The sequence below is a fragment of the Anser brachyrhynchus genome (assembly GCF_964034855.1).
Source record: "Anser brachyrhynchus genome assembly, chromosome: 28".
Classification (NCBI taxonomy): Eukaryota; Metazoa; Chordata; class Aves; order Anseriformes; family Anatidae; genus Anser; species Anser brachyrhynchus.
In genome coordinates, this window is record NC_137721.1 from 2,263,928 (window position 1) to 2,288,347 (window position 24,420).

Consider the following 24,420-nt stretch of genomic DNA (forward strand, 5'->3'; position numbering starts at 1 on the left):
AATGGAGTATTTAAGGACTACTTTACATTGTTATGTACATATACACACACACTTTTCTTCCTGCTCTCCGCGGACAGACAGCTGAAGCCAACCACGTCCCCGCCCGTATGTGTATGCACCCCTGCTAATCCCTGCTGAATCGAGTCTAGTAAAGTCAAAGAACATGCCTCAGGAAAAGTGTTTGTTTTTTTTAAAATAAAAAAAAAAAGAAAACTTTCTATCGGTAAATACGTTCTCCTTAAAAACACTCTACAATCGAACTTTGTCTTTAAAAACAATCTGATTACGATTATTTCAAACCAAAAGAAGAAACTCATTTTTTTTTTTTTAAACCCACCAGGATCCGTAAGACAAAAAAAAAAAGAGGAAAAAAAAAAAGTTACTTTAAAAACGAAAACATAATTACGGAATAAATAAAAACAAGGGACAACCGAGCGCGGGGTGGAAAGGTCCCGCCGCCGTGGTTAATGCTTCTGGAGGGGGGGGTCCTCCGCCGAGACCCCCGTGGGGATCGGGGGGGGGTCCAGGTCGGGGCGTGCAGGCCGGTCCGCGGGACTTGCTCACCGCTACGGGCAGCCGCGGGGCTAATCCTCCCTGCCCTGTCTTGCCCGCGTTATTTTTTTTCCCCCCAAACTCTCGGCTCGCGGCTGGTTGTCCGATTAAAGTCTCTTTCCTACAGGTTCTCTACGGCTAAACAAAGCAAAAAATGGTTTAAACATTAACATGCTCTTGATTAATTAATACAGGTGGACGTTGAGATTTCAACCATTTAAACTTTACAAGTTTAAATATTTTGGCACATCGGAATATATATAAATTTTTTTTTTAATTATTTTTTTTTTTTTCCTTTTTCTTATTTAAAATGTTCTTTATAAGCGTGCTCCCCCCGGGGCTGCCGCCGGGCGATGCGACGCCGCCTGGCCGGGAGGAGCCCCAGCCTTGCACCGCGGTGACCCCTGAGCCAGCGGGGACGCGGGTGGCACTGCCGGGGGGGGGGTTTTTTGGGGAGGGGGGGTGGTCCTGGCCGCCCCCCCCCACCCCTCATGCCCCCGAGGCGCAGCCCACCGCCCGCAGCCGGTCCCTGGTCCGTTGTCCTGAGAACCTGAGTCCTTTATCCCTGAACGCGGAGCTCCCGGTTTGCAGTGCAATGGCTATGAAGAAACAAACCACCACCCCCCCCCCCCCCCCCAAAAAAAAAACACACCCCCCCCCGGCACGCCCCGGCCCCCAAACCGAACTCGGTTTTAAAGCCAAACGACAGCCCGACTCCGTTTGTTTCTTGGGTTTTGTTTTTTTTTTTTTTTTTGCCTTAAAGAAGTGCGACCAGGGCCGTGCCCCCCCTACCCCAAACGGGAGCAGCACCCGCGGGCTCCGGCACTTGGGTCACTGGGGGGGGGCCCCGATACGCGTTACTGGGGGGGTGGGGGGGTGGGGAAAGGCCTCGTGTTTCTAATTCCTGAGTTCACGCTGACGTCGGGGCTGCGGGGAAGGGAGAGGAGGGCCACGGACCGAGGGGCTCCCTCCCCGCCCCTCCGGAGGTAAATCCCGGTGCGGGGTCCCACGGGGACGAGGCAGCCCGGGGTGGGGGGTGGGGGGCCACAAATCACTGCCCCCCCCTCCCCAGCTCCCCCCGGGGTCCCCTCCTCGTGCGGCGGCGTCTCCGGCCCCGCGGCCGGCGTTTCCCTGCCTAACAGCGTACGCGACCAACCTCGTGCCCGCGCTCCCTGCCCTCTCCCAACAGCTCCTAAAGCCCCCCGGCTGCAGAAGGAATCCTCCCGCACGAGCCCCTCGCCGGGACCCGCGTGGGTCATGGCGCTGCGGATGCGGCTCTACCGATTATTATTATTTTTTTAAAAAAAAAAACGTTCCTTTCAAGGAATCGTTCGAAATCCGTCGTGGCGCAGCGGGAGGGAGCCGCGTTCCCCGGCGCAATCCGGAGCCCGAGTTCATCGGCCTAACGAGAGCCGCGGCTACGTCGGGGAAGAGCGGGTTGGGGGCCAACGCCGCGAGATCTGCCGCCGCCGGCTCGCGAGCGGCTCCCGGCCGCCTCCGCCAGGCTCAGCCCGCCTCCACCGAGCGGCCCGACCCGGGGCCGAAGGCGTCTGGCACCCGCACGGGCTCCTCCTGTCACCAGCCCCTGCTCTCTCCTAAAGTGTACAACGTAGTTAAGGCATGAGTCAAAGTGATAGGGGAACCGAACAAAGGAAATGAGATTTAACAAAGCTCCTGTCATTCCTTCTCTATGAACTCACCCACAATCGTTTCAGTGTTAAGCTTCCAATCACTCCCAGCTCCACCCATACAATTACGAAAAGAAAAAAAAAAAAAAAAAACCAACCTAGGGTACATTTTAATGCGTGTATTAAAGGCATTAGGTTATTTTTTTTTTTTTCCCACCCCACTCCCTTCCCTGAAAGATCCTGTAATTTGCTCATGGCTTCTGCGCTATTTCTGAAAGGCTAAAAGGACGCCTGCCCGGTCCCGAAGCGCTCCCAGGACCCGCTCGCTGGGACCGCGCTGCCGCCGCCGCCGCTCCTCCGGCGGCGCCCCACGTCCCCGGGGGGGCTGGCAGCCGCCCTCCCGCACCCCGCCGCCACGCGGGGACCGTGCGACATTCGATGTTCCCTCTCCCCCTGCCCCTCCTGCCGCCGCCGAGCGGCACGGCATCAGGAAATCCTCTCCCGCCATCGCGCCGGACTCGGTAAAAAAAAAAAAATAAAAAATAAACCAGCACCACCACCACCAACAACAACAAAAAAAAAGGGGGAACTAGATGAATTCCGAGATCGCCGCTTCTATAAATACTAGAGCGCACGGAAAACCGACTGCGCCTGGAGTCCCTCCGTCTCGGTGGAGGCCTCAACCCCTCCGGAGCTCGCGCGAGGCCTGAAGCTCGCCGGCTTCCCTCGCCTCTCCCGATCGGAACAAGACAACCGCGTCTCACCTGCAAGTCAACAAGGAAAACAAAGAACACAAACCCCTAGTCTCTACGATTACCAAACCATGTCTAGCCCCGGCGCCAACCCCCCCCCGGCCCCCCCACCCCAACGCCCGCCCGCCCGCCCCCAACCTCCCCCCTCCCGCCCCCCCTCCCCAACGCTCTGCAACCTTGCTACATAAATACACGGCCGGTTTCGGCACGGCCGGCCTAGGCGTCGGAGGCGGCGGCGGCGGCCGCCACGGCCTTGGGTCCGGCCGCCAGGTGCGGGCCGCCCAGCGCCCCGTGCCAGTGGAGGCGGCCGTTGGGGCGCTCCTCGGGGGCGTCCGCCTGCCGGTCCCCGTTCCAGCGGCGCTTCAGACGCAGCTTCGGGGGCATCAGGGCGTCCTCCCTCTTCTCCTGAGCCCCCGGCTCTGCGGCAGGCTCTCTCGGGGGCTTCTCGCCGCTGCTCTCCCCTCGCTCCTGCGGCTCTTCGGCCGGGAAGGCGGCCTGGGTGGGCGCCGGCGGGGCCGGGTGCCAGGACGGGGCGGCCGGTCTGGCAAACACGGGCCCCTTCTCCTCTTCCGGGCCGGCGCCGGGCGCCGCTGCCATGCCGGAGCCTTCCTCCTTCTCGCTTTTGTCTTTCCCTTTGGCGGGCGGCTCTTGGCGCTCGGCCTCCTTGTCCACCGAGGGCTCGACCTTCACCCTGGGGGGAGGACTGGCGAGCTGGGGGGTGGCCGACTCCTCGGCGCTTTCCAGTCTCTCCCTGTTCTTGCGCCCGACGGGCGGAGGCTGCAGCTTGATGGGGAACTGGGGCTGCTCCTCGAGGGGCATTTGGCACTGTAGTGGCGGGACCACGAGGCCCGGATAGCGGGGGAAAGTCCGCGGACTCAGATGGTAGTTGAAGACGGAGCAAGCTTGCGAATGCAGGTAGTGTTTCATTTCCTCGGGGTTAAAAGAGAAGCAGCTGCTGCCCGTGAAGGGGCTGAGGCCTGGAGAGGGGCTGTAGGAGAAGAGGGTGGGCGTCAGGGACAACGCGGGAGAGATGGGGACGTTGAGGACCCCGCCGCGCCCCGGCAGAGGGGACACAGCAAAGGGGCTGTGAGGATCCGGGTAGATCCCGGGCCTGGTGAAGAGAGGCAGCATGATATCCGGCTTGCGCTTCTGGTGGTTGATGCCACCGGCGCCCACGGCGTTGCGCGAGGCCATGAGATCCACGCCGCGGCGCCAGTCGGAGGAGCCGTCCTCCAGCTCCGGCAGGTCGGGCTTCCTCTCGCCGCCGTCGCCCAAAGCTTCTGGGTTGGACGGGACCAGGGAGCCGCCGGAGAAGCGGCCGGGCTGGGCATCTTCGGTGGGAGAGTGGCTGTCCAGCGGCGGGAAGTGGAAGCGGGACGAAGCCGTGGGGACGGGAGGAGCGCTCTGCGGCACGACACCTGGGGCAAGGTGGAGAGAGAAAGGGGGGGGGAGAGAGTTAAGGGCGCCGCTGCTGAGGGAGTTAAATCACAGGTGAGGAGCTGCTTTTCGGGCTGCGCCCGCAGGCGTTTGGAAGAGCAACACGAAAATGCCATGCGCTGTCAACAGCGCGGCAGACGCCGGGATGGGAGGCGCCTTCCCCATCTGCTCCCTTCCCCGGCGCGGCTCCCGTCTCCTCTGCCCACCTCGAAACCTCGCCGCTGCCGGGGAGGAACCTTCTCCTCTCCGCCCCGGCAGAGGTTTCTCGAACCTCCGGCACCACCGAAGGAAACTTCCACTTTCGGGCGGCTCTCCCCCTGACCTCCGCGCTCCGGTTTAACCCGAAAACGTCCTCGGTGACGGCGCACCGGGGGCACGCTTAGGCAACCGCGCGCCAACGCCGCCCGCGGAGGCGCTGCTGCTAAACCTCAAGCTCTCGGGGTGGGATACTGAAAGCCCCCGGCTTGGGCTTCGCTGCGAGGACGTTCTCCCCCCCAAAACGGTTCCGCCGGCAGCGCTGCCGGCTCCTGCTGCCTCCTCTCCCCCAGGCTCCTGAGGCGAGCTCCCACTGCGGGGCCGCCTCTCGCCAGCGTGCTCCGGCTGCAGCGAGCCGTCGGGAGGCGAGTCGCTCCGCACGCTTTCTCACCTCCGCAGCGCGCCGCCCCGTCCCGTCCTCCTTTCCCTTCACAAAGCTGCGGGAGCCGGAGTCAAGAAACCTGATTCCGGTGCCCCAAACAGGTTTGATATCCCAGCCCCCATCCCAGCCAGAAGGAAAGAAAACAGGTTGTAATTAGACAAGTGCATTCCAGTTCTCCAAACTTCTTTTTTTAAATGCATGCCCCAGAGATAGGAGGGAGTGGCTGCAAACAGGGAAAAGGAACAGCAGTGAGCAATATTGAGCTGGAACTGCCCAGACTTGTTGCTGCAAGTAATTATAGATCTGCAGCGCGGCTTCGTACTACATCTTACACCCCCATGCTTTGGCTGAGGGCTCCCGGAGAACACATTTCCCCCTCCCCGCTGCCGTAAAGGCGACGTGTCCCACACAGGTGAGGCAGAAGGCCTTTCCGAACGCTTCTCCTCTCCCAAGCCTCGCCTTCTGGGTTCCCGCTCGCTCGGAGGACAATGCCTCGCCGTCACGCTCGTGCTCCTGCCTGCCTGGGGCTCCCCGGGGCGGAGAGGGATGCAGCTCGCTCCAACTGCCAAGACCGGCGAGCGCTCATCGCCGTACGTAGGCACAGAGCACAGCAGCGCCGATGAGAAATCGCTTTGCCCACACGTAACCTGTTTTTCTCAGCCGCTGGGGTTTCAGAGTCAACGCTCAATCCCCACTTTCCCCTGCTCTCTCCCTTCCCTCCCTCTCTGCGAGACAGATCTTCAAGGCTTCCCCTGAGGCGCTCTTCTGGAGGTGAGAACCGAGCGCACGGCGCTGTGAGAAAGGCTGGCTCAGGCGCCTCTGCAGTCACGCTTTCTTTGCTGCGGAGAGTTTGGAGTCTAGGGCCCCGCTGTAATGACTTCCAGAAGGGGTTTTTTTGACGGACACCATCGCCATTAATTTCCCTGGCTGCGCGGTGGCAGCGCAGCTACGCAGACAATCGCCCCGGCTGCAGAAATCTAGCTACGGGGGGGATTTAACTCCACCAAAAAGGATCCTGCGAAACAAAGGACCCTCTTCCAGAGAAACCGCAGCAGTAATGCTGACTCTAGGACAAGCCCAGCGTGAACTTCTGCTACTGCTCCTGGCAAGAGACTCAAAGGCCTTTTAGGACAGGCAGGGAACAATTACGCTCCGTTCCCAAACTCCTTCTCGTTACCCTGAATGTCAGCAGGCCGTTCTGCCGCAGGGAGGATCGAGAAATACCTGCGATTTTAGTCAAACCCAGACGAGTTCCTACGCTGCTCTGGAAACTCGAGAAACGCTCTGAGCTCGCTCCCGGGTTTTCTCTGAACCCCAGGCACGTTCGTTAAAACGACAGCAACTCCTTTTGGTGCGAAAGGAGCCGAGCCGCAACCAAACGGGGGGCTTTGCAGGAAGAGGGGAGGAGGGCAAAGTGCTGCTGAGCTGCAGACTTTGTGACCGTGCTGACAGGGCCGCCCGGCCGCACGCCTCTAAGCTCCTTGTCAGGGAGGCTCACCTTTATATGGCACCATAAACTTAGGTTACAAACATGTGAGGCAAGGGCCCTGCAAGAGAAATAAAGCCCTCTTATCCCAAGGACGCCCGCCCGCCCCCCCCCTCCTCCCCCAGGAGCGAAAGCAGAGCGAACCTGCGGCACCCGTCGAGGCGAACCCAAATAGGAAACCAAACCGCTCCGAGGCTCCCCCGAGGACAACCACAGATGCGCCGGTGACAAACCGAGGGAAGGAGCGCTCGAGATAAAGCTTTATCGGCGCCCAGGCGCCCCCACCGCGCCGGCCCTGATTGCCCCGGCCGAGCCTTTCGAGCGCAGGAGACGAGCGATAGGGGGGGGACCCGCAGAGGCTGCTCTGCCCGCCCCGGCCCCGCCGCGCTCGCCGACGGGAAGGGAAAGGCAGCCCCGGCTCCGCACTCACCGTTGGGACGAATGTTGATGAAGGGATAGTTGGGCATCACCAGCTTGTTGAAGTTGAACTTGTAGGTGAACCTTTTGCCTTTAGTCTTGTGGAGGATCCTCTTGTTGTAGTAGTATCTGTTAAAGAAACGTCAGGGAGAGCGATCAAGGCACGTGGCAACCCGTCCAAAGGTCTTGTTTTCGTAGCGCGACCGACGTCCACCTTTGACACGGCTGCCAGGAGGCAGTCACCCAGAGCTCTGACATCAGGAAGGCAACAAAATACGGGCTCGGGAAGTTTCCAGACGGCACTCGCTCCTCCTGTCCCCCGTTCTTTAGGGGTAACTTTCAAAGCGTGACATTCCCTAAAACACGCGGGAAAAGGGGCGACCCCGAAGGCCCCCCAGGGCTGCCCCTGCTGTTCTCGCCCCCATCCGAACTGGGACTGGTGCCGCGGGCTGGGGGGCCCGCACAAGCACCCCCACGCAGCGCCGGAGCGGAACTAGAGGGGCAGAGGCAGGAGGCAGCCTGCGCTGCGACGCCGAGCCTGAAAAAGGGGAATCTGCACCCGAGGCGTTGGCAGAACAAAGCTCAGGGCAGTTCCAGAGCCGCACAGGAGGGACCAGGCTCCCCAGGCACCCCTGGCTTTTATTTTTCCTCCCAGCCTCGAGGCCCGGCACGCCGTCACAAAGAGGGCGCAGGGCACCGGGCCGGAAATCGGGAGGGCCGGTCCCTGCTGCCGTCGGACTCACGGGCGAGGAATTTATTTCCCTCCTGTTTACCCAGAGCACCGTAGGGTTGAAAACGCTCCCTCGCCTGCCCAGGCGGCGCCGATCACCAAGCCCCGGCCGGTCTCCTTCCCCTCCTGCTCCTTTTTTGGGCCCTTCACGGCCCCAAACGACGTCGGAGCGAGGAAGAACTCGGCCGCGGGGAAAGGAGCCATACCCTGCAGCGCAGCCTCCTCCCCGCTTACACCACTTCTGTTTGCCCTCAGCCTTGCGGCGTACAAACAGAGGCATTGCGGGCGGCTCGCGGCCGTGGATCCCCCGCGCTCGGCGGCGGGCGACGCCAAACGGAGCGGGGAGGGCTCCTGGCAGGAGGGGGGGTGACGAGCCCGAGCTCCCCGGGGGGAGCCGCGGTCCCTGCGCGCGGCTCCTGCCCTGCCGCCGTCACGCTTGGCGCCGAGATGCCAAGGCATGATCGGTGTTGGCAGGTGGTGGCTATTTTCCACTCCCATGCCTCAATTACGGCCTCGGTGCCACTCGATTTATCGTTTCCTTCCTGTTCCAGCACGGGACTCTTGCGTTTGCTGCCTTGTTTGCCTTCGCCAGCTCCACCCAGGAGGTATCAGAGGGCGTAAGGCAGCGAAGTCCGCGTTAGCGACCGCGTCGATAAACGCCAGGGCCCGCCGAGGACCCGGCTGCTCCCGACAGCCTTCGAACGCTGAAACGGCCGCAGCGGCGGATCCGGCGAGGTTTTTACCGCCTCGCTTCGAAACGCTCGGAAAAAAAACCAAACGGGGTGATGGGCCGAAAGGAAAGGGAGCGACGTCTCAGCGGAGGTTTTCGCGTTACGAGGCGAGGGACGCTCAGCCCTCGCCACCAGCAGCAGGGCGCCCTTCAGCCTCGCCGGGGATCAGGGAACGTGTCCCCCCCCCACCTGAGCAGCGCCCAGGGGTGGTCACGGGCGGCCCCAGCCACCCGCAGCACCGGGAGGAGGTTTGGCAGCGAAGAGGCAAGCACGAGAAACGTTAGAAAGGGGAGCTGCTTTCTCTGAAACGGTACCATCGATGGCGTGATAATCGAGTAACACCTCTCGGTTTCCTCCCACACCTTCTTGCTCAAGCCGGCGGCGGCGGCGGGAGCGGAGAAACGAGGCAGAAAAGCTCCCCGGAAGGAAGCCGTCCTGCTAATAACCACCTGAGCCACAGGTGCGGGTTCGCGCCGCCGCAGACCGCGGCACGGGCAGCCAGGAATTCCCTCCCCCGCCTCCCCAGTCGCACCCCAGAGCTCCGATTCGACACGAAGCTCCCCGAAACGCACCCGGAGCGGGGCAGGGCACCGCAACCGGCTCCCCCCAGGACGAGCCGGGGGGGCTCCTGCTCACCTGAGAGCCCGGCTCAGCTTGTCGTAGTTCATCTGGGGCTTGCATTTCCGCCGGCCCCACAGCCGCGCCACCTCGTCGGGGTCCTTGATGACGAACTCCCCGTACTCGCCCTGCTGCCAGGCGATGACATGGCGGAACTCCTCCTTCTGCAGCAGCTCCAGGATGAAGTGCCAGAGCTGGATCTGCCGCGAGCCGGGGCTGGACTCGGTCTTGTACGCCCACTCGGGGAAGTGGTAACCTTGGGGAGCGACGGGAAAAGGAGCTCAGGCGGCGACTCCGCGGCTCCGGAGCTCGCGAGCGCCCGCGCTACGGACCCGGGGGGTTCTCCCCAGAGCGGGGCCGCGGAGAGTGGCCGGGAGCTGGGAGCCCAGCACGCGCTCCATGAGGAAGAAGCAGGGAAGCCCGGCTCGCTCGCTCGAGCCGCTCGCTTCCTTACTCGTTTCGCCCCAGTCTCCTTGGAGGAGCTCCAAAGGAAAAAAAAAAAAAAAAAAAGGCAAAACTTAAAGGGACGTAAAAAAAAAAACAACAGAGAGAAGGCAGAAGTAGCGGGAAGCAGCCCGACGGCTTTAAACGCCGCTACGATTCGGGCTCCGGGTGCTTCAGATGACCCAAAGAGGGCCGGATTTGCCTACTTGGGGGCACCGACTGCAAGCGAGGCGAGCGGAGAGCGGGCTGCCGGGGACCCCGGCGACGCGGCTTTCGGAGCGCGGCACCCCGCTGCGGGGCCAGGCACGCCAACAGATGTTTCGGGGCGGCTGCCAAGCTCAGCTTTTGTCAGAGCCGTTTCCCCGGTGAGGCTGCCGGGGCCGCGCTTTTCCAAACGGTCGCGGCTGCGATTTTCGGCTCGGGCAGCGGGCGCGGAGCCTCGCCGTGCCCGGCCGGCACCCACGCCCCCGTCGCGGGCTGGCGGCTCGAACGAAAACAGCCGCGGCTGTGCCAAAACTTGGAGGGGATTGGGGGGGGGGGGGGGGGACAAGAGACCCGACGGGGAGGCCCTCACAAATAAAAATTGATTAACCCTAACAAATCGAACGTCCCCGGGGAGGATTCGGTGCGTTAAAGCCGGAGGTCTTTAGGGGGTACCAACGAGCGGGGCTCCCCTCGCGTCCCCACCGCCACGTGGCTTTTTGATGAGGAGGTTTTGGGGGTGGGGGGTGGGATTCATCCTGCCCGAGCTCCTCGGGGCCGGGGGGGGGCAGAGGCGAGCGCCGTGCCCCGGTTCCGGGCAGCCCCCCGCGGCGCCCCCCCCTTACCTCCTCCTCCTTCTGCCTTATCCACGATGCTGCAGCCCGCTTTCATTTTCTCCCTCCTGCTGACTGAGGAACAGAAGGAGATCAGCCCCGGCCAGCCCCACGCGCCAGCGGCGCTCCCAGTTTCGCCCCCCCGACCCTGTTTCCCCCTCCCCCCCCCCCGTTACCGTTCACCTCCCGTCCCGGCGGGGCCCCGGTGGGGGGGGGGGGGGGGGGAGGGGGGGGACGTAGGGGGTGCCAAACCCCAGCGAGCGCCGTTCGCCTCCTGCTCAGAGGCCGGGCAGCGGTGCCAAAACACGCAGCGCTGCTCAGCTCCCCCACACCGACACGGGGCGGGAGGGGGGGAGGGAAGCCCCCGGTTACCGGGCGGGAGCTCGCAGCTGGCTTCGATTCCGGGACGGGGCGAAGGGCCCGGGACCGAAAGGGGGGGCGGGGGACACACACACACACACAAAACCCGGCTCCGGTGCCCCGGGGGGCGCTGCCAGCCCTGCCCGCCCCCGCTCCCGCTCCGTCCCCGCCGGGGTTTCCTGCTCGGCGCCGCCGCTCGGCGATGGGAAGGGCCGCGGGCCGCCCCCGGGGCTCCCGTTACAGCGCCGCCGCCCGGCCCGGCCCGGCCCTGCCCCCCCCCCAGCGCCGCCCTGCCCCGGGGCTCCCGTTCCCGGCCCTCCCCCCCCAACCCGCCCGGCTCCAACCCCCGCTTCCCGGTCCCGAACCCCCCCCCCCCCCCCCGCAGTCCCGGGGCTCGCCCCGCCGGGGGCTCCGGTAACCGGGGGCCCCCCCCCAAAGCCCCGGGGCCGCCCCCAGAGGAGCGCCCCCGGCGGCGCGGCCTCCCCCCCCCTCCCCTCACAACCCCCCCGAGATGGCGGCGGCTCCCGAGCCGTTTCCCGGGGCCGTTTCCCGGGGCCGCTTCCCGGGACCCACCTGCGGGGGCGGAGCGGGGGCGGAGGGCGGCGGAGCGCGGCCGGGCCGCGGTGCCGATGTGGTGCGCGCCTCGCTCCTGCTGCCGCCGCCGCCGCCGCCGCCGCTGCCTCCCCCGCACGGCCGCCGGAACCGGAACCGCCGCCGCCGCCCACACACTTCCGGGCGCGCTCCCGGCCCGTCCCCTCCCTCCTCCTCCCCCCCCTCCCCTCCCTCCTCCCGCTTCCGCTTCCGGCTCGGCGGGGCGGGGCGGGAGCGCGCACGCACGGCGCCGCCCCGCCCCTCCCTTCCCGCGGCCCGCCGACGGGTGGCGCTGGGGGACAAAAGAGGGCGGAAAGCGAAGCGGGCCCCTTTCTCCCCCCCCCCCCAAAAAATTAAGGGTTTGGGGTCCCCCCCCGTGGGGTCCCCCCCCACACACGCTCACAGACACCGCCCCCCCCCGTTTCCAACCGCCTTTATTGGGGCCGTGCCGAGCCCCGCTGCGTTTGGGGAGGGAAGGGGACAGAAATGGGGTGAAATAAAGCGAAAAAGGGGGGTAAAAGGGCTGCGCGTCTGCCCGTCCGCCCGTCTGTCTGTCCGTCCGTCCGTCCCGCCGTCCGTCTGGCCGTGGTCCTGCTGCTCAGGCCTGCGGCTGGGCCAGGCCGGCCCCCACCTCGCTGTAGATGGTTTTGAGGGGCGTGCGGGGCTGGGGGGGCTGCGGGGAGAGGCACGGGGTCGGGACGGGACCCCCCGTAGGGAGAGACCCCAGACAGCCCCGTGGGGACAGCCCCGGGGTCGCCCCATACGGACAGCAACAGGACCCCCCTGTGGGGACAGCCCTGGGACCTCCCTGCGGGGACAGCGCCGAGGTCCCTCCACGGAGACAGCAACAGGACACCCCTGTGGGGGCAGCCCTGGCCCTGGGGTCACCCCACAGGGACAGCCCCAGAACCCCCTGTAGGGACAGCATTGGGGTCCCCCCATAGGGATGGCCCTGGGACCCCTCGTGGGGACAGCACACCAGGATCTCCCCAGGGGGACAGCATCAGGGTCCCCCCATAGGGAGAGCCCTGGGACCCCCCTGTGGGGACAGCCCTGGGGTCCCTTGTGGGGGGACAGCACCAGGGTCCCCTCATGGGGACAGACAGCCCTGGAACCCCCCTGTAGGGACATTGCCGGGACCCCCCCATGGGGGACAGCCCTGAGGTTCCCCCTGTGAGGACAGCCGCAGGACCCCCCCCCATAGCAGACAGCAGCGGGGTCACCCCTTGGGGACAGCCCCGGGACCCCCCCCCCCGTGGGGCCGGCCCTGTCCCCAACCCCTGCCCGGCGGGGCCACGGGTGGCCTCCCCCGGCCTCACCTGCTCGTCCTCCTCGGCGGGGCTTCTCCTCAGGACCTGGGCGTACTGCGGCTCCTCCGCCACGCTGAGGGCAGCTGGGGAGATTGGAGCTGGGGAGGGCGAGCGGGGGTGACACGGGGGGCCTGGAGCCACCCCGCCGTGGGGGCACGGGGACCCCCCAGCCCTGGGGACATCACACCCCGGGGGCACACGGCTCCCCCCCGTGCCCCCCGTATCCCCTGGGGCCACGGGGACGCGGTCCCGGTGGCAGTGCCCACCTCCCTCCGCCGCCTTCCTCCTCCTCCTCCTCCTCCTCCTCCTCCGCAGGCACAACAGGACGGCCAGCGGTCCCACGACGGCGGCCAGCACCCCCAGGCAGATGTACCACCTCTGCCTGCCTGCCTCTGCGGGGACGAGGGGCGGTGGGTGGCCGGACGCCCCCCCGGCCACCCCGCCGTGGCGGGAGGGGACGCGGCGGGGCTTTACCGTGCTCGCACAGGGCCTTGACGTCGACGGAGCAGCTCTGCTCCTCGGCGGGGCTTCGAGCCACGCAGGTGTAGGTGGCATTGAGGGCGCTGGCGGGGATGGCCAGCTGCAGGGTCTGGCCGTCCACTCTCTGTCCCCACGGCGTCCCCGAGGCGTCCCCGAGCTGCAAGGTGGCCCAAGCGGGGCTCCCGGGGGGCAGCGAGCACCGCAGGGTGACGTTGCAGCCCTGGGCGCCGCGGGAGTGGAGCTGGTGCTGGATCAGCGGCGGCGGCACGGGCTCTGGCGGCGGCGCAAAGAAACCCTGCTGGGACCCGGCCCGCATGGGGACACCCTGGGGACGCCGGCTGGGAGGGCCGGGCAGCCAAAGGGCAGGAGAGGGAAGCGCAGGTGGGGCACGGATCTGTCATAACGCCAGGAAAATCCCCCCCCCCCCACCACCCCGGCAGATGCTCGGCGGTTTCTCTTCCCCTTTCCTGGGCGCTGATAACTCCCTGCACAAAAGGGCTTTGTCGCCTCTCCCCGCGGGCTGGAAACCCCAGGGGCGGCGGCAGCGCTTCCCAGTACCCCCCCCCCCCCGGTTCCAGTTGCTCACCGTAGACGGAGAGGTTGAAGGACGGGTCGTCCACTTCCGTCGTGCTGTCGTATTTGATCTGCACCTCGTAGACCCCGCTGTCGCCCGGCTCCAGGCCCCCGATCCTCAGCGCCGTCGCGTTGGGCATCTCCAGCCGCTGCTTGAAGCGGTCGCGGGGGTCGGGGCGACGGAAGCCCTCCGGGCCAAACTCCGCCACCTGAATTTTTTTACCGGCGCCAGCCCTGAAGTACCATTCGACCGTCTTCACGCTGCTGCCGTTGGGCAGTGCCGGGGAGAGCAGCACCGAGCGCCCCCGGACCCCGCTCGCCGGCTGCGGCTGGGTGCCTGCGGTGCCTGCCCGGGACAGCGGCGGTCAGGAAGAAGCAGAGCCCAAAGCACCCTTAATCCGTCACCCCTCGCCTCCAGCACCCTGCCAGCACCGCTGCGCTGACGCCAGCCACCCGCGGAGCCGCCTTGTCCCCGTGCCACCCCGTCCCCATCGCAGGGACGGCCGCGGCTGCCGGGGGGCTTCACCCCCCCAGCCGCGGGGAGCAGCTTGGCCAGGAGCAGGGCAGGCTCTGCCCGCTGCGGGGCTCGAGCCGGGGCAGGTTGGAGGCTTGCCCTCCGTGAGACGCCCGCCAGCGACCCTCCGGAGCCGCGAGCCGAGTTTTGGGGTGCAGCCGGCTTTGCGGGCAGCGCCCTATTTCTAGCGCGGCCGTGCCGTGCAGACCTCCCGTGACGCCAGGAGGGGCGGGATGCGGCTTCGAGACGCGAAAAGCTGCGTGGAGGCGACCGTGCCGGCGGGGCCAGCTGCGTCCCCACATCACAGGACCCATCCTGCGCCGGCCGCTCGCTTCCTGTACCCCGCTCGGGGCCGGCCACGCGTTTCCCACCCGCTGCCGGTGCAGCCGCGCTCTGGCCGGGGGCCGCTTTGGTTTTGCAGAGAGGAAGGCGATGCTGCAGGGCTGGCATGCAGGCAGCAAAGCGGGGGTGTGGGGAGGGAGGGGGCGGCCAGCCCCACGGTGCCCTCCCGGCTCCCCCGTTCTGGGGACGCTGGTGCAGAGCGAGCCCGCGTCGCTGCGCGTCACCCCCGGTGGCACCGAGCCGCCCGCTGGTATTTTGCCCCAAACAAAGGGCCGTGCCCCGAGCTTTACCCCAAACACAGCCTCGGCATTTCCCGGCTTGATCCTGCCCTGGGAAGCTCCTGCGTGGTGTCCGCTTGTCCCCATCCCCGTCCCCAAGCCCTCACCCCGTAGAGCTGGAGCCTTCGGGCTGGTGGTGGCCGTGTCCCCCCCCCCACCCCAGGTGCTCTGGGTGCCCCCCAGCTGGGGGCTGCGGTCCCGGCCCAGCCCCAGCGCTCTGCGTGGAGCAGCGCCTCTGCCTCCGAGCTGGGAGCTGAGCAAAGGGACCCCCGTGGGCCCTGCGGGGACGGGCGGGCAGGGTCGGGCCGGCACAAAACCCCGACGGTTTGCGAGCCGAGCGCTAACGCGGAGCAGGACAAGGAGCAAACTCTCTCACGCTCGGGTCCCGGCCCCACCGGTGACAGCAGAGCTCTCCGGTGGTGATTTACGCTGGCAATAAATGGCGATGCCGTGCACAGCGCTGAGCCCTTCCCACGCTGCTTCCCATCGGCTGCGAGCGAGCGGGGCACGGCACCCAACAGCACCGAGGGTGTCCCAGCCCGGGTTCCCTTGGGAGCAGCGCCCGGGACTCCTTCGTGGGGTCGAGCCCTGCTCCCACCCCGCTGTTTCCCCCATTTTCAAACCTGCACCGAAACCTCCAAAAGGGCTAGGACTCATTCTGCAACCCAGCCCCGAAGCCACGATTTCGCTGGGTTTCTGCAGCAGCAGCGAGTCGCTGCTGAGCTCGCCTCCCACTCCCGGCTCTCCCACCGCCACCGCCTCCGGGCTCAGCACCGGTGGGCCACCGGCGAGCGGGGCCTGGTGGCCGCCGCCTCCCCCGTGCCTACCTGCGGCGATGAGGAGCAGGGCCAGCAGCCGGGGCTCGAGGGGACGCCGTCGGCCGCGCGACCCCCCCATGTCTCCATCACCAGCTCGAGGCAGCGCTGACCTCAGCTGCGCAGGCGGCGGTGAGGACGCATGCAAATCTGCCCACAGGCAGCAGCGCACCTTCCCAGGGGAGTGGCGACCTGGGGACACCCTGGGGACGATGCTGAGCCCCTCTGCCAGAGCCTCCCCACCGCCGCCCAGCCCCGCCGGGACCTCTCCGGCGCCCGAAGCCCTTTGGAGCCGCTGCCCAGCCCTCGCTCTCCTCCGGGTGCAATAAAGGAGGGCTGGAGCCCGGATGCCGCTGTTGGGTAAATAACGCCAGCTGGGCCGGCGGCGTGCGGGGACGGCCACCTGGCACGGGCTGGGGACAAGCGCCCGGCCCCCGTCACCCGGGGATTCGGGCGTAGGGCTCGGGGAGGAGGCTCCTGCGGGGGCTGGCTGCGAGGCACCACGAGCACAGGGAGCCGCCGCCGCCGCCGTCGAGAAGCTCTCGGCTGGCTGTGAGACGGGGACAAGGAGCTCGGCCCCCGGCTCGGGGATGCTGCCAGCGGGTGCAGGATGCTCCTGGCCCCTGCGCCGAACCGGCGCTCCCGCCCCGCCGAGCTGGCTCCCCGGGAGCGGTGTCGAAAAAACCTTCCCCGGAGCAAAACCGGGGCCGAGGGGAGGGAAGGGGAGCGCGGCACGGCCGGGTTCGTCCCCGTGCCGGCGGCTGCAGAGGAGCAGCGCAGGGGCTGGGGCGGCGCAGAGCAGGAACCGCGCTCCCCGCTGCCGTTTTCTGCAGTTCCAAAAAGGGAAGCGAGAGGCGGCTGCACCCCCCCCCCCCGCACCGTGCTCTTTTTTTGGGGCGCAGCCCCAAGCCGGGGAGCTTTGCAGCGCGGCCCCGGGGACGATTTGAGGGCGAGGGGTCCCCGCCTGGGCGCGCGCAGCCCCGTGCAGGCTCCCCGCTGCGCTCTCACCAAGATTTTATTATTTGCTGGTTTCGCGAGGCTGGGAGGTGGGGGCCGAGCACGGGGCCCCGTGACAGAAGGTGCTGGACACACACGAGTGAGACCCCCCCCTCCACCCCCCCCCCTTTTCGAGGCAGTGCACGGGCAACACGGAAACAGCGACGGGGGAGAGGAAGAGTGGGCGCGGACCCACGCCGGCACCGGTGCCCCCGCGTCCCCCCCCCCCGGGATGCCACCGGGGGCTGCTCGGCCCCGGGAGGGGGGGACCAGGGCAGGGGCTCAGCTGGGGGCAGCGGGGCAGGGGGGGTACAATTTGCCCCAGGTGGGCTCATCCTGCATCCACAGTGGCTGGCACCGGGGTGCACCCAGCCCCCTGCCCGCCCCCTGTAACCCCAAAAAAAGGTTTTGGTCCCCCCCCCCCCTCTTTTTGCCAGGGCAGCCTGCTGTCTCAGCTTGAAGAAATGGGGCTGGGACCCCCCCCCCCCCCTTCCCAACCCCGGTCCCGAGGCATCAGAGCTGCACCCAGCCCCGGTGGCGGAGGGGGGACCCCAGCCTCGCTGCCGCTCGTCTCCTTGTTCCCCAAGGGGCTGGGAGGGCTTCGGGCAGAGGGTTGGGCAAACCGGAGGTGGGTGGGAAAGCGTCCGGCCGGCTGGCACCCAGAGGCGGCGCCTCCCGTGCCCCGGAGCCGAAACGGGGGCTGGAGAGGGGTCGGGTTTGGCACACAACGCACGTCACAGCCCTTGGGTTGCGTCCCGATGCTCCAGCGCTGCTGGCGCCTGCGGGGAGGGAGAGAGAGAGAGGAATCCTTCAGGCGGACTGAGGGCGCCGCGCCGCCCTGTCCGTCCGTCCGTCCGTGCTGCTGTCTGTCCATCCCTCTGTGCTGCCGTCTGCCCGTCCCTGCATCTCCCCTCCTCTCCCCCTTCCATCCGGCAGCGGGACGGGGCCTGGCGCAGCAGGCAGCGACAGGGCTGGGGGCAGTGGCAGGGCTGGGGGGGTCCCCACCCGGCCCCGGACCCCCCCCCGGGGGCAGACAGGGGGCCACGGGCCACCCGCACCTGAGGGCCTATGTCACCTCCTCGGCCGTGTCCTCTGGCGCCCGGCGGATCTGCTCGCAGACGGTGGTCACCGGCGCTTTCTCCGGCGGGCTCGGGTCCGGGTTATTTTCGGGGGGACGGAGGCCCTGGGGCAGAAATGGGGGCTGCTGAGGGTCCTCCCCGCCCTCCCCGCTGCCCTCCCCGCTCGTCCCCGGTACGGGAAGGATGCAGAGCTCCCGGTGGCCCCGTGCCGCGGAGCCCCCCCTGCACCCGGCAGCACCCAGCAGTGCCCTGCGTGGCTGGGACCCCACGAGATGGGGACCCCGACGTGGCCAGGCCCCTGGTGTGACCTGGAACCCTCTCTGATGGAGACCCCGAGGTGATGGGGACCCCCCTAGCGTGCCCCCACCCCTGGCCGGCAGCACCCAGCCCCAGTGCCCGACCCTCCCGGGGGGCTCCTCACCTGGTCATTACCTTCCGGGGGGCTCCGGCGCACGATCTCAGCGTACTGGGGGTCGGGGGGGGCCCTCCTCGGCCGGCACCGTGGGGGTGGCAGCTGCAGGGGAGGAGGGGGGAGGAGGTGTCAGGGGGGACCCTGAAAATGGCCCCCCGAGCACGGCTCGGCCCCGAGCTGCCACGGAGAGGGGCTCCACCGACCTGGGTCCGCCGCCGACTTCTCGCTGTTCAGCCGCCAGCACCAGAAGGCGCCCCCCAGGCTCACGGCCAGCAGGATGAGGGTGAGGACGATGTACCCCGACTTGGAGAAGGTCGCCTGTCCCCCTGCGAGGGCAGAGAGCGGGGCTGAGCCGGGGGACGGCTGGAGACCCCCCCCACACCCTCCCAACAACCCCAGGCTGAGCCGGTGGCACCCAAGGGTGCTCAGGACCCCCCCCCCGGAGCAGCACAAGCACCCTCACCCCCGCTCCGGCAGATGGCCTGCAGGTCGAAGAGGACGACCTTCTGGTCGGCGGGGTTGCTGACGGTGCAGGCGTAGGTGGCGTTGGCGGTGCCGGGCTGCAGGGCCAGGCGCAGCGTGGTGCCGTCCGGGGACAGCTGCGAGCGGTCGGTGCCCAGGTCCCGCCGCCCGTTGTCCCTCCTCCAGGTGACGTTGACGGCGCCTTTGCCGGCGCCCTGGCACTGCAGGGTCAGGTTGCACCACTCCACCGTGCTGGCCAGGAGCTGGCTGCGGGTCCGGGGGCTCGGCACCGACTCTGTGCCCAAGGGGAGGACGGGGTCAGCCCGGCGCGGCACCGCTCGGCCACCTCCCGCCGCCCCACGCCGTGGCACGGGGCACGGCCACCACCACGGACGCGGCCACCCCACAAAGGACCCCACGGTGGGGAGCACGGAGGGCCAAGCAAGGCAGCACGGAAGGTCGGGGTCAATCCTAAATCACCTCGTCGCTCTGTTGCCGCGCTCCCCCCATCTTTTCGAGCCTGCACTGGGAGCTTTGTGTTGCGTCCCCGAAGCCCGGCCCCGTTTTGCATCGCTCACCGTACACGGAGAGGTTGAAGGACTGGTCCTCCACCAGCGCCGGGTGCAGTTTGATCCGCGCCCCGTAGACCCCGCTGTCGCCCGGCTCCAGGCCCCCGATCCTCAGCACCGTCGCGTTGAGCATCTCCAGCCGCTGCTTGAAGCGGTCGTGGGGGTCGGGGCGCTCGAAACCCCCCGGGCCAAACTCCGCCACCTGAATCGTGGCCCCGGCGCCGGCCGAAAAGCTCCACTCGATCTCCTTCACCCTGCTGCCGGGGGGCAGCGCCGGTGAGAGCAGCACCGAGCCCCCCAGGATGCCGATCACCTGCTGGGGCTGCGCACGGACTCGGCCGAAGAGGAGCTCTGGGGACAAGGCAGAAAGTCACCGGGGTGCGCGGGGACAACGCGGGGATGGGCAGCAGGACCCCCCCCATGGGGGACGGGTCCCCTCCCGGTGCCGCCGTCCGGGCTGGAGGAGGAGGAAGCATCGCCCGGCCCCGGCGCAGACGCCTCGTGTCCTCTGAACCCGCTGCGGATGTCCCTGTCCGGGCCAGGGACATGGGAACGTGGCCCGAGAGCACGCCGAGGCTGCCGCTAGCGGCGGGGAGGGGAGGGCGCCAGGGTCGGTTTCCAAAAAAGAAAGCGTCTACGTGTTCGGATGCCGGTGCCGCATCTGAACGGCGCGCTCTAGGGCGCTGCGGCCAGGCGCTCACCAGAACAACGCTCCAACAGACTCTGCGAGGAGTTCCCCGCCAGCATCTGCAAAACCTCATTTTCTGCCTTAAAACGCGCCTCTGCCAAGATGCCTACGAAAAACCAACAAGGGGTTAGGGCAGGGGTTGGGGGGGGGGAGCGGCTGGGCTGGGTTCCCCCTCGCTCCAGAGGCGCGGGGCGCTCGGGGGCTCGCACGAGGTCCCGCACCCCGCTGCCACGTGCCTGGGAGCGCGGGGACGTCGCCGGCCGGGGGGGGGGGACGAGGGACCGTGGGGGCCCGGGAGGGATGGAGCCACCTGGGCGATGCGGGGCGGCGATGTCGCTCTGAGCCTACGCCGCGAGTTTTTGGCAGCACCGCCAGCTCGCCGCGCGAAAGCACGCTCGGCACCAGCTCCCTCTCTGCTGGCGGCGCCCGCCTACCCGCAAGCTGTCTCCTCCACCGCCCCCGGCCCTGCCAGGGGGAGGAAGGGGCCGAGAAAGGGGGGGGGGGGGCAGCATCTTGTCGAAGCCCCCCTCTGCCACCTGTCCCTGTCCCACGCAGGGACCGGGACGCTCAGCGGTGGGCTTGGGGCGAGCGCCTTTGCCCCGTCCAGGATGGGACCCGGGGCGCAACGTCCCCGGTGCCCCCTCCTCTCCCCCCGCCCCGCCGCCAGAAGCAGATGTGCCGGAATATTAAAGCAGATTAAACGCGGACATCCCAGCGTTTGCTTTTTATAAAGCCCGAGCTGCCTCCCTGCTCCGCTGGGAAGGAACGCTCCCCAGCATCCCCGCGGCGGTGCCGCCCCGATCCCGTTTATCGGGGGCTTTTTTGGGGCTCCTCCACCCGAGCCTGACACCGGGCTGAGCCCCGCTCCCTCCCGCGCTGCTCCCCCGGGGGCATTCCCAGGTTTTTGGGGCCCCGGCTGCGGGAAGGGTCCGGCACGCGAGGCCGGTGCCCAGCTGCCGGGCAGATGCTGAGCCCCGGGGGCAGGAGGGACGAGTCGCAGCCCCCCAGCGAGTGCGAGGAGGGGGAGCAGGGAGGGATGGAGGAAAATCGGGTGGGAGAAGCGGGTGGGCGCCGAGCACAAGCACGCCGCGTCCCGGGCTGGTCCCTCCTATCCTATTAACGGCCCCGGGGGAGGGCAGAGCCGGGGGCCCCCGAGGTGCTCGAGGCTCCCCGGCGCGGGGACGTCCAGCTCCGTCCAGCTCCGATCTCAGATCCCAAAGGTCTCCGAAGGTGATTTCAACCCGGGCTTTATCCCACTCCGGCTCATCGCCCCCACGCACGCCCAAAGCAAAGGATTCGGATCGAGGTGGGGGGCTGGCAAAGCCCGAGGCACCGCGTCGGCCTCCTTTCCAGCCCGCTGGCTGTATTTTTGCCCGCAGCACGCGCCGAGCGCCGGCGCCAGCAGCCCCCGTCTGCCGGCCGCACGCTCCCGAAGCCAATTAAGCGTTAGGAAGATAAAACCTCGCCGCTAATCCGCCCGGACTATTAGATGCTTTCTGTCGGAATCGAGGGTTTTATGGGAATTATTAAACGTGTGGCTTAGCACGCCGGGAATTAAGGGGATTCCTCTCTCCCGTTTTACGTAAGAGCCTCGCCGCTCTCTCTTGGGCACAGCCCCCGGGGGGCTCCGTGGGGCGAGCTGCCCCTGCCGGGGGCTGCAGCGGGGGGCTGCCCGGCGTCCCCCCCCCCGGTTACGAAACCTCTCCTTCGAGCATCGTGCGCTCTTGCGCGGCCGTTTGGACCCCTGCGGCCAAGGGCTCGGTGGCGGAGGGCCGGGTGGCACCAGCGGCGGCGCTGCCCACCCCGGGCGGCCCCGGCCACGCGGGACGAGGGCTCGGCGCCCGTGCACTCACCTGGCGCGAGGCCGAGCAGCGCCAGCAGCAGCGCGGGCAGCCGGGCTCCGCTCGTGGCCAAGTCCCCCTCCATTCCTGCTCTGTGCCGCTCGGTGGGCAGAGTCAGCGGCGGCGGAGACGGGGAGGAGCAAAGCCGCCTCTCTCCGCCGCTACCCGGAGGAAGGCGAGCATCGCATCGCGCCGGGGCACCGCGTGCCTCTTAACGAGCTCGCCGCAAACGAGCAGGGACATGGGACGCGCACGGCCCAGGGTTGGGGGGCACGGCCGGGTCCCCCCCCCCCCCCCCCCCAAGCTCTCGGCATCCACGGGCGGTGGCATCCAGAGCATCCCTGCCCTCGGTCCCCTCGGTCCGAATTGTTTCCCCGGGGGAGGCAGCACGGCAGCGAGGGGGGGAGGCGCATCCCAAACCCCACTGGGCTGAGCTCCTTGGGGCGAAGAAATCAGCACGGGGGTTGTGGGGGGGGGATGCAAAAGGGAAAGACCCCCCCTGAGCCCTCCCAGCCCCGTGCCAGGTGCCCGCAGGGAAGGAAGCAGACCCCATCGGCACCTCGGCCAGCTTATTTTTAATTTCAACCCCCCAGCGAGCCAAGGTGGAAAAGACAAAGAGGGAACGAGCCTCAGCGCCACGTTCAGTCGGCTTTCGGCTGGACAGAGCGTTAGCAAAAAAAAAATAAAATAAGGTAAATCAGCCCCTGGGGAGCAGGGGGGCGATGCCCGAACCCTGCAGGATGCGTCCCCGAGGGACCAGCAGTGCTGGGGAGCAGCGTGCCCGGGACAGAGGGTGGGGAGAAGGACCCTCGGGAAGGCGTGAGGTGACACGAGCCAGCCCTGTCCTGCTCCCAGACCCCAGGCTGAGAAGCCACAGAGCCCGGATTCGTGCCAGCTGCTCCCAGGGGCTGCTCCCCGCAGCTGGCACGGGCTGCATTCGTCGCCATACGACACACGGGGAGGTCACCATGGCTCCAAGGAGCACCCCAGATAAAAAGCGGCAACACAACCTGAGGTCAGCACGCACCTGGGTCCGGGCCAGTGCTCGGATTTGGCTCTTGGGAAGCGGCCGGCTCTGGGCGTTGGGGTACGGGGCGGAGGGGATGGGCTGAGAGCCACTGCATGGGGCCACTCACTCCTAAATCACCCCTCGGCACGTCCCCGGGACGCCTGGCAGGACAGCAGCAGTGCCGGGACCGAGACCCCGATGCCCCGAAGAGGTGGGACACGGGACCAGCAGCACGGCCAGGATGCGACCCCATGAGCATCGGGAGCAGCCGCAGCCCCACGCGGCTGGACCCAGCCCAGGGAGCTCGGGGCCGGCGCTGCCGACGTGCGGGGGCCACATCCTGAACCCCGAAACCCTCCGGCACCAGCTGGGCCGCATCCTGAGCTCCTGAGCCCCCCGGCGCTGTCCTCGTGCGCGGGCGAGGAGGAGCTGCGGAGCCCAGGGCTGCCTCGGGCAGGGAGCGTGCCTGTCAGCAGCCGGGAAAGTCACAATTTGCTGAGAACTCAACGTGACCGCACAGAGCCACCCTGCGCAACGGGGGGGAAAGGCTGAACCTCGAAGTTGGAAGCACGAACGAGGGGCCGCGTGAGCTTGAGATCGGATCATTTCTGCCACCTCTTGCTCTCGCTCTGCGCCCAGCGGGGCTGAGCTGATCCTCCGCCAGCACCCGGGGCGGGATTTAAGCCATTCCTCACCCCAGCGCTGCCCCCGGGAAGCCCCAGAGCCCCCCCCCGGCTCTCCGAGAGGCGATGGCCCCCCAGCAGGGCCCCCCCCCCGGGTGCCCACCCAGCCCCTGGGGTCCCCCGGTGCCCGGCCAGCCAGAGCCCTTCGGCTCACGCAGGAAACCTGCGGCCGAGCGTGGGGGAAGCCACTTCCCCCCCCCCCCGCCATCGCTGCTGCAGCCGCAGGGGTGGGGACAGCGGCTGCACGGGGCAGGGGGGGCTCGGCGCAGCTCCACGCGCCCAGGATCGTGTCCTCGGGGGACCCCAGCCCTCGCTGGCACCGCCGGGACGGGGACCTGTACGTGCTTTTGGGGACAGCCCCCCCTTTTCAGGGACGCTGCGAACCCGCTGTGGGGACGAGAGCGAGGTCACCGCTGGCTGTCCCCACGGCCCCGGGACGAGCGGCCCTGCCATCTGCCGGCAAGGGGGACAGGGCCCGCGAGGTGCTGTGGGTGCCAAAACGCTCGGGTCCTCCCCTCCGACGGGTCCCAAAATTGCGGGGCCATCGCCCCTTGGGGGCTGCCAGAGCCCCTCTGGGTCCGGGGCTTCCTCCAGGGCTGTGCCTCTGCCAGGACCCGGCAGAAATTGGGGCGTTTTGGGGGGATTTGGGAACCGCCGCCGAGTCGCCGCCGTGCTCCGGACCTCAGCCGGCAGCACGAGGACGAGCTGGGTCGGCAACGGGGGGCGCCGCACGAAAAGGGCCCCGGGTAACCCTGCACGAGGCCTGAAGGGTTTTAGGGTTTCATCGCCGCTGGGCAGAGCTCACAAAACCGATTTCCACGCGCGCCGCCGGGTGCTGGAGGGGTGCTGGGGGCCGGATCCTGCCCCGCGCCTCCTGCAGCCGCTCCGGGCAGGGGAAGCCTCGCGGTCCCGGCTGCACCCACCGAGACAGCGCAGGGCAGCGGAGCCCACCCCTAAAATCCCGTCAGCTCGTTAGGAACCGGCTCGGATCACGTTTTTGGGTGGCAGAACCACCTCCTGCTCCCCGGGGAGGGAGCGCGGAGCCGCGTTCGCTCCAAGGCGCTTTCGCCCCTCGGGAAGAAGTTGTGCCGGGGTTAAAGCGCACGAAGGGCCGCGGCGAACAGCTCCAGGCCGCACGGCCAAGGGAAGCGCGGTGTTTTATTGTTTATCG

The 24,420-nt window shown here is 67.7% G+C and overlaps 3 protein-coding genes across 6 annotated transcripts; all 3 read right to left on the reverse strand.

Moving 5' to 3' along the window:
• Positions 1–196: 196 nt before the first annotated feature.
• ETV3 (ETS variant transcription factor 3) lies at positions 197–11,343 on the reverse strand. Of its 3 annotated transcripts, none has more exons than XM_080570218.1 (6): positions 11,181–11,343; positions 10,260–10,322; positions 9,007–9,244; positions 6,923–7,038; positions 3,109–4,350; positions 197–2,944 (listed from the first exon to the last, which is right to left on the reverse strand). In XM_080570218.1, exons 2-5 carry the CDS (start codon positions 10,303–10,305, stop codon positions 3,149–3,151), a joined length of 1,602 nt encoding a protein of 533 aa, XP_080426344.1. In that variant the 5' UTR covers positions 10,306–10,322; positions 11,181–11,343; the 3' UTR covers positions 197–2,944; positions 3,109–3,148. The 3 variants fall into 3 exon arrangements, with proteins under 3 accessions (XP_080426344.1, XP_080426346.1, XP_080426345.1); XM_080570220.1 differs by having other exon boundaries at positions 10,260–10,315; positions 11,181–11,336; XM_080570219.1 differs by having other exon boundaries at positions 10,260–10,318; positions 11,181–11,335.
• Positions 11,344–11,615: 272 nt separating this feature from the next.
• On the reverse strand, positions 11,616–16,402 carry LOC308183808 (SLAM family member 8-like). Of its 2 annotated transcripts, none has more exons than XM_080570228.1 (6): positions 15,523–16,402; positions 13,575–13,907; positions 12,983–13,261; positions 12,775–12,900; positions 12,518–12,591; positions 11,616–11,871 (listed from the first exon to the last, which is right to left on the reverse strand). In XM_080570228.1, exons 1-6 carry the CDS (start codon positions 15,590–15,592, stop codon positions 11,797–11,799), a joined length of 957 nt encoding a protein of 318 aa, XP_080426354.1. In that variant the 5' UTR covers positions 15,593–16,402; the 3' UTR covers positions 11,616–11,796. The 2 variants fall into 2 exon arrangements, with proteins under 2 accessions (XP_080426354.1, XP_080426355.1); XM_080570229.1 differs by having other exon boundaries at positions 12,518–12,606; positions 15,523–16,377.
• A 109-nt stretch (positions 16,403–16,511) lies between these two features.
• Positions 16,512–24,017, reverse strand: LOC308183810 (SLAM family member 8-like). The gene is given in 8 exon segments (XM_080570233.1): positions 16,512–17,285; positions 17,582–17,689; positions 18,007–18,069; positions 18,071–18,099; positions 18,201–18,323; positions 18,461–18,754; positions 19,038–19,379; positions 21,570–24,017. Coding segments are annotated over 8 exon segments (1,077 nt in total). The 5' UTR covers positions 21,643–24,017; the 3' UTR covers positions 16,512–17,240.
• Between the last annotated feature and the right edge of the window lie 403 nt (positions 24,018–24,420).

Coding starts and splice junctions, on each gene's coding strand:
- ETV3 (XM_080570218.1), bottom strand. CDS start 10,305: ATGAAAGCGGGCTGCAGCATCGTGGATAAGGCAGAAGGAGGAGGAG. Junction 7,039..9,006: donor AAGCTGAGCCGGGCTCTCAG/GTGAGCAGGAGC, acceptor TTTCTTTAACAG/ATACTACTACAACAAGAGGA. Junction 4,351..6,922: donor CATCAACATTCGTCCCAACG/GTGAGTGCGGAG, acceptor ACCTTGCCCCAG/GTGTCGTGCCGCAGAGCGCT.
- LOC308183808 (XM_080570229.1), bottom strand. CDS start 15,592: ATGGGGGGGTCGCGCGGCCGACGGCGTCCCCTCGAGCCCCGGCTGCTG. Junction 13,908..15,522: donor CCTGCTCCTCATCGCCGCAG/GTAGGCACGGGG, acceptor TGTCCCGGGCAG/GCACCGCAGGCACCCAGCCG. Junction 12,607..12,774: donor GAGGAAGGCGGCGGAGGGAG/GTGGGCACTGCC, acceptor CGCCCTCCCCAG/CTCCAATCTCCCCAGCTGCC.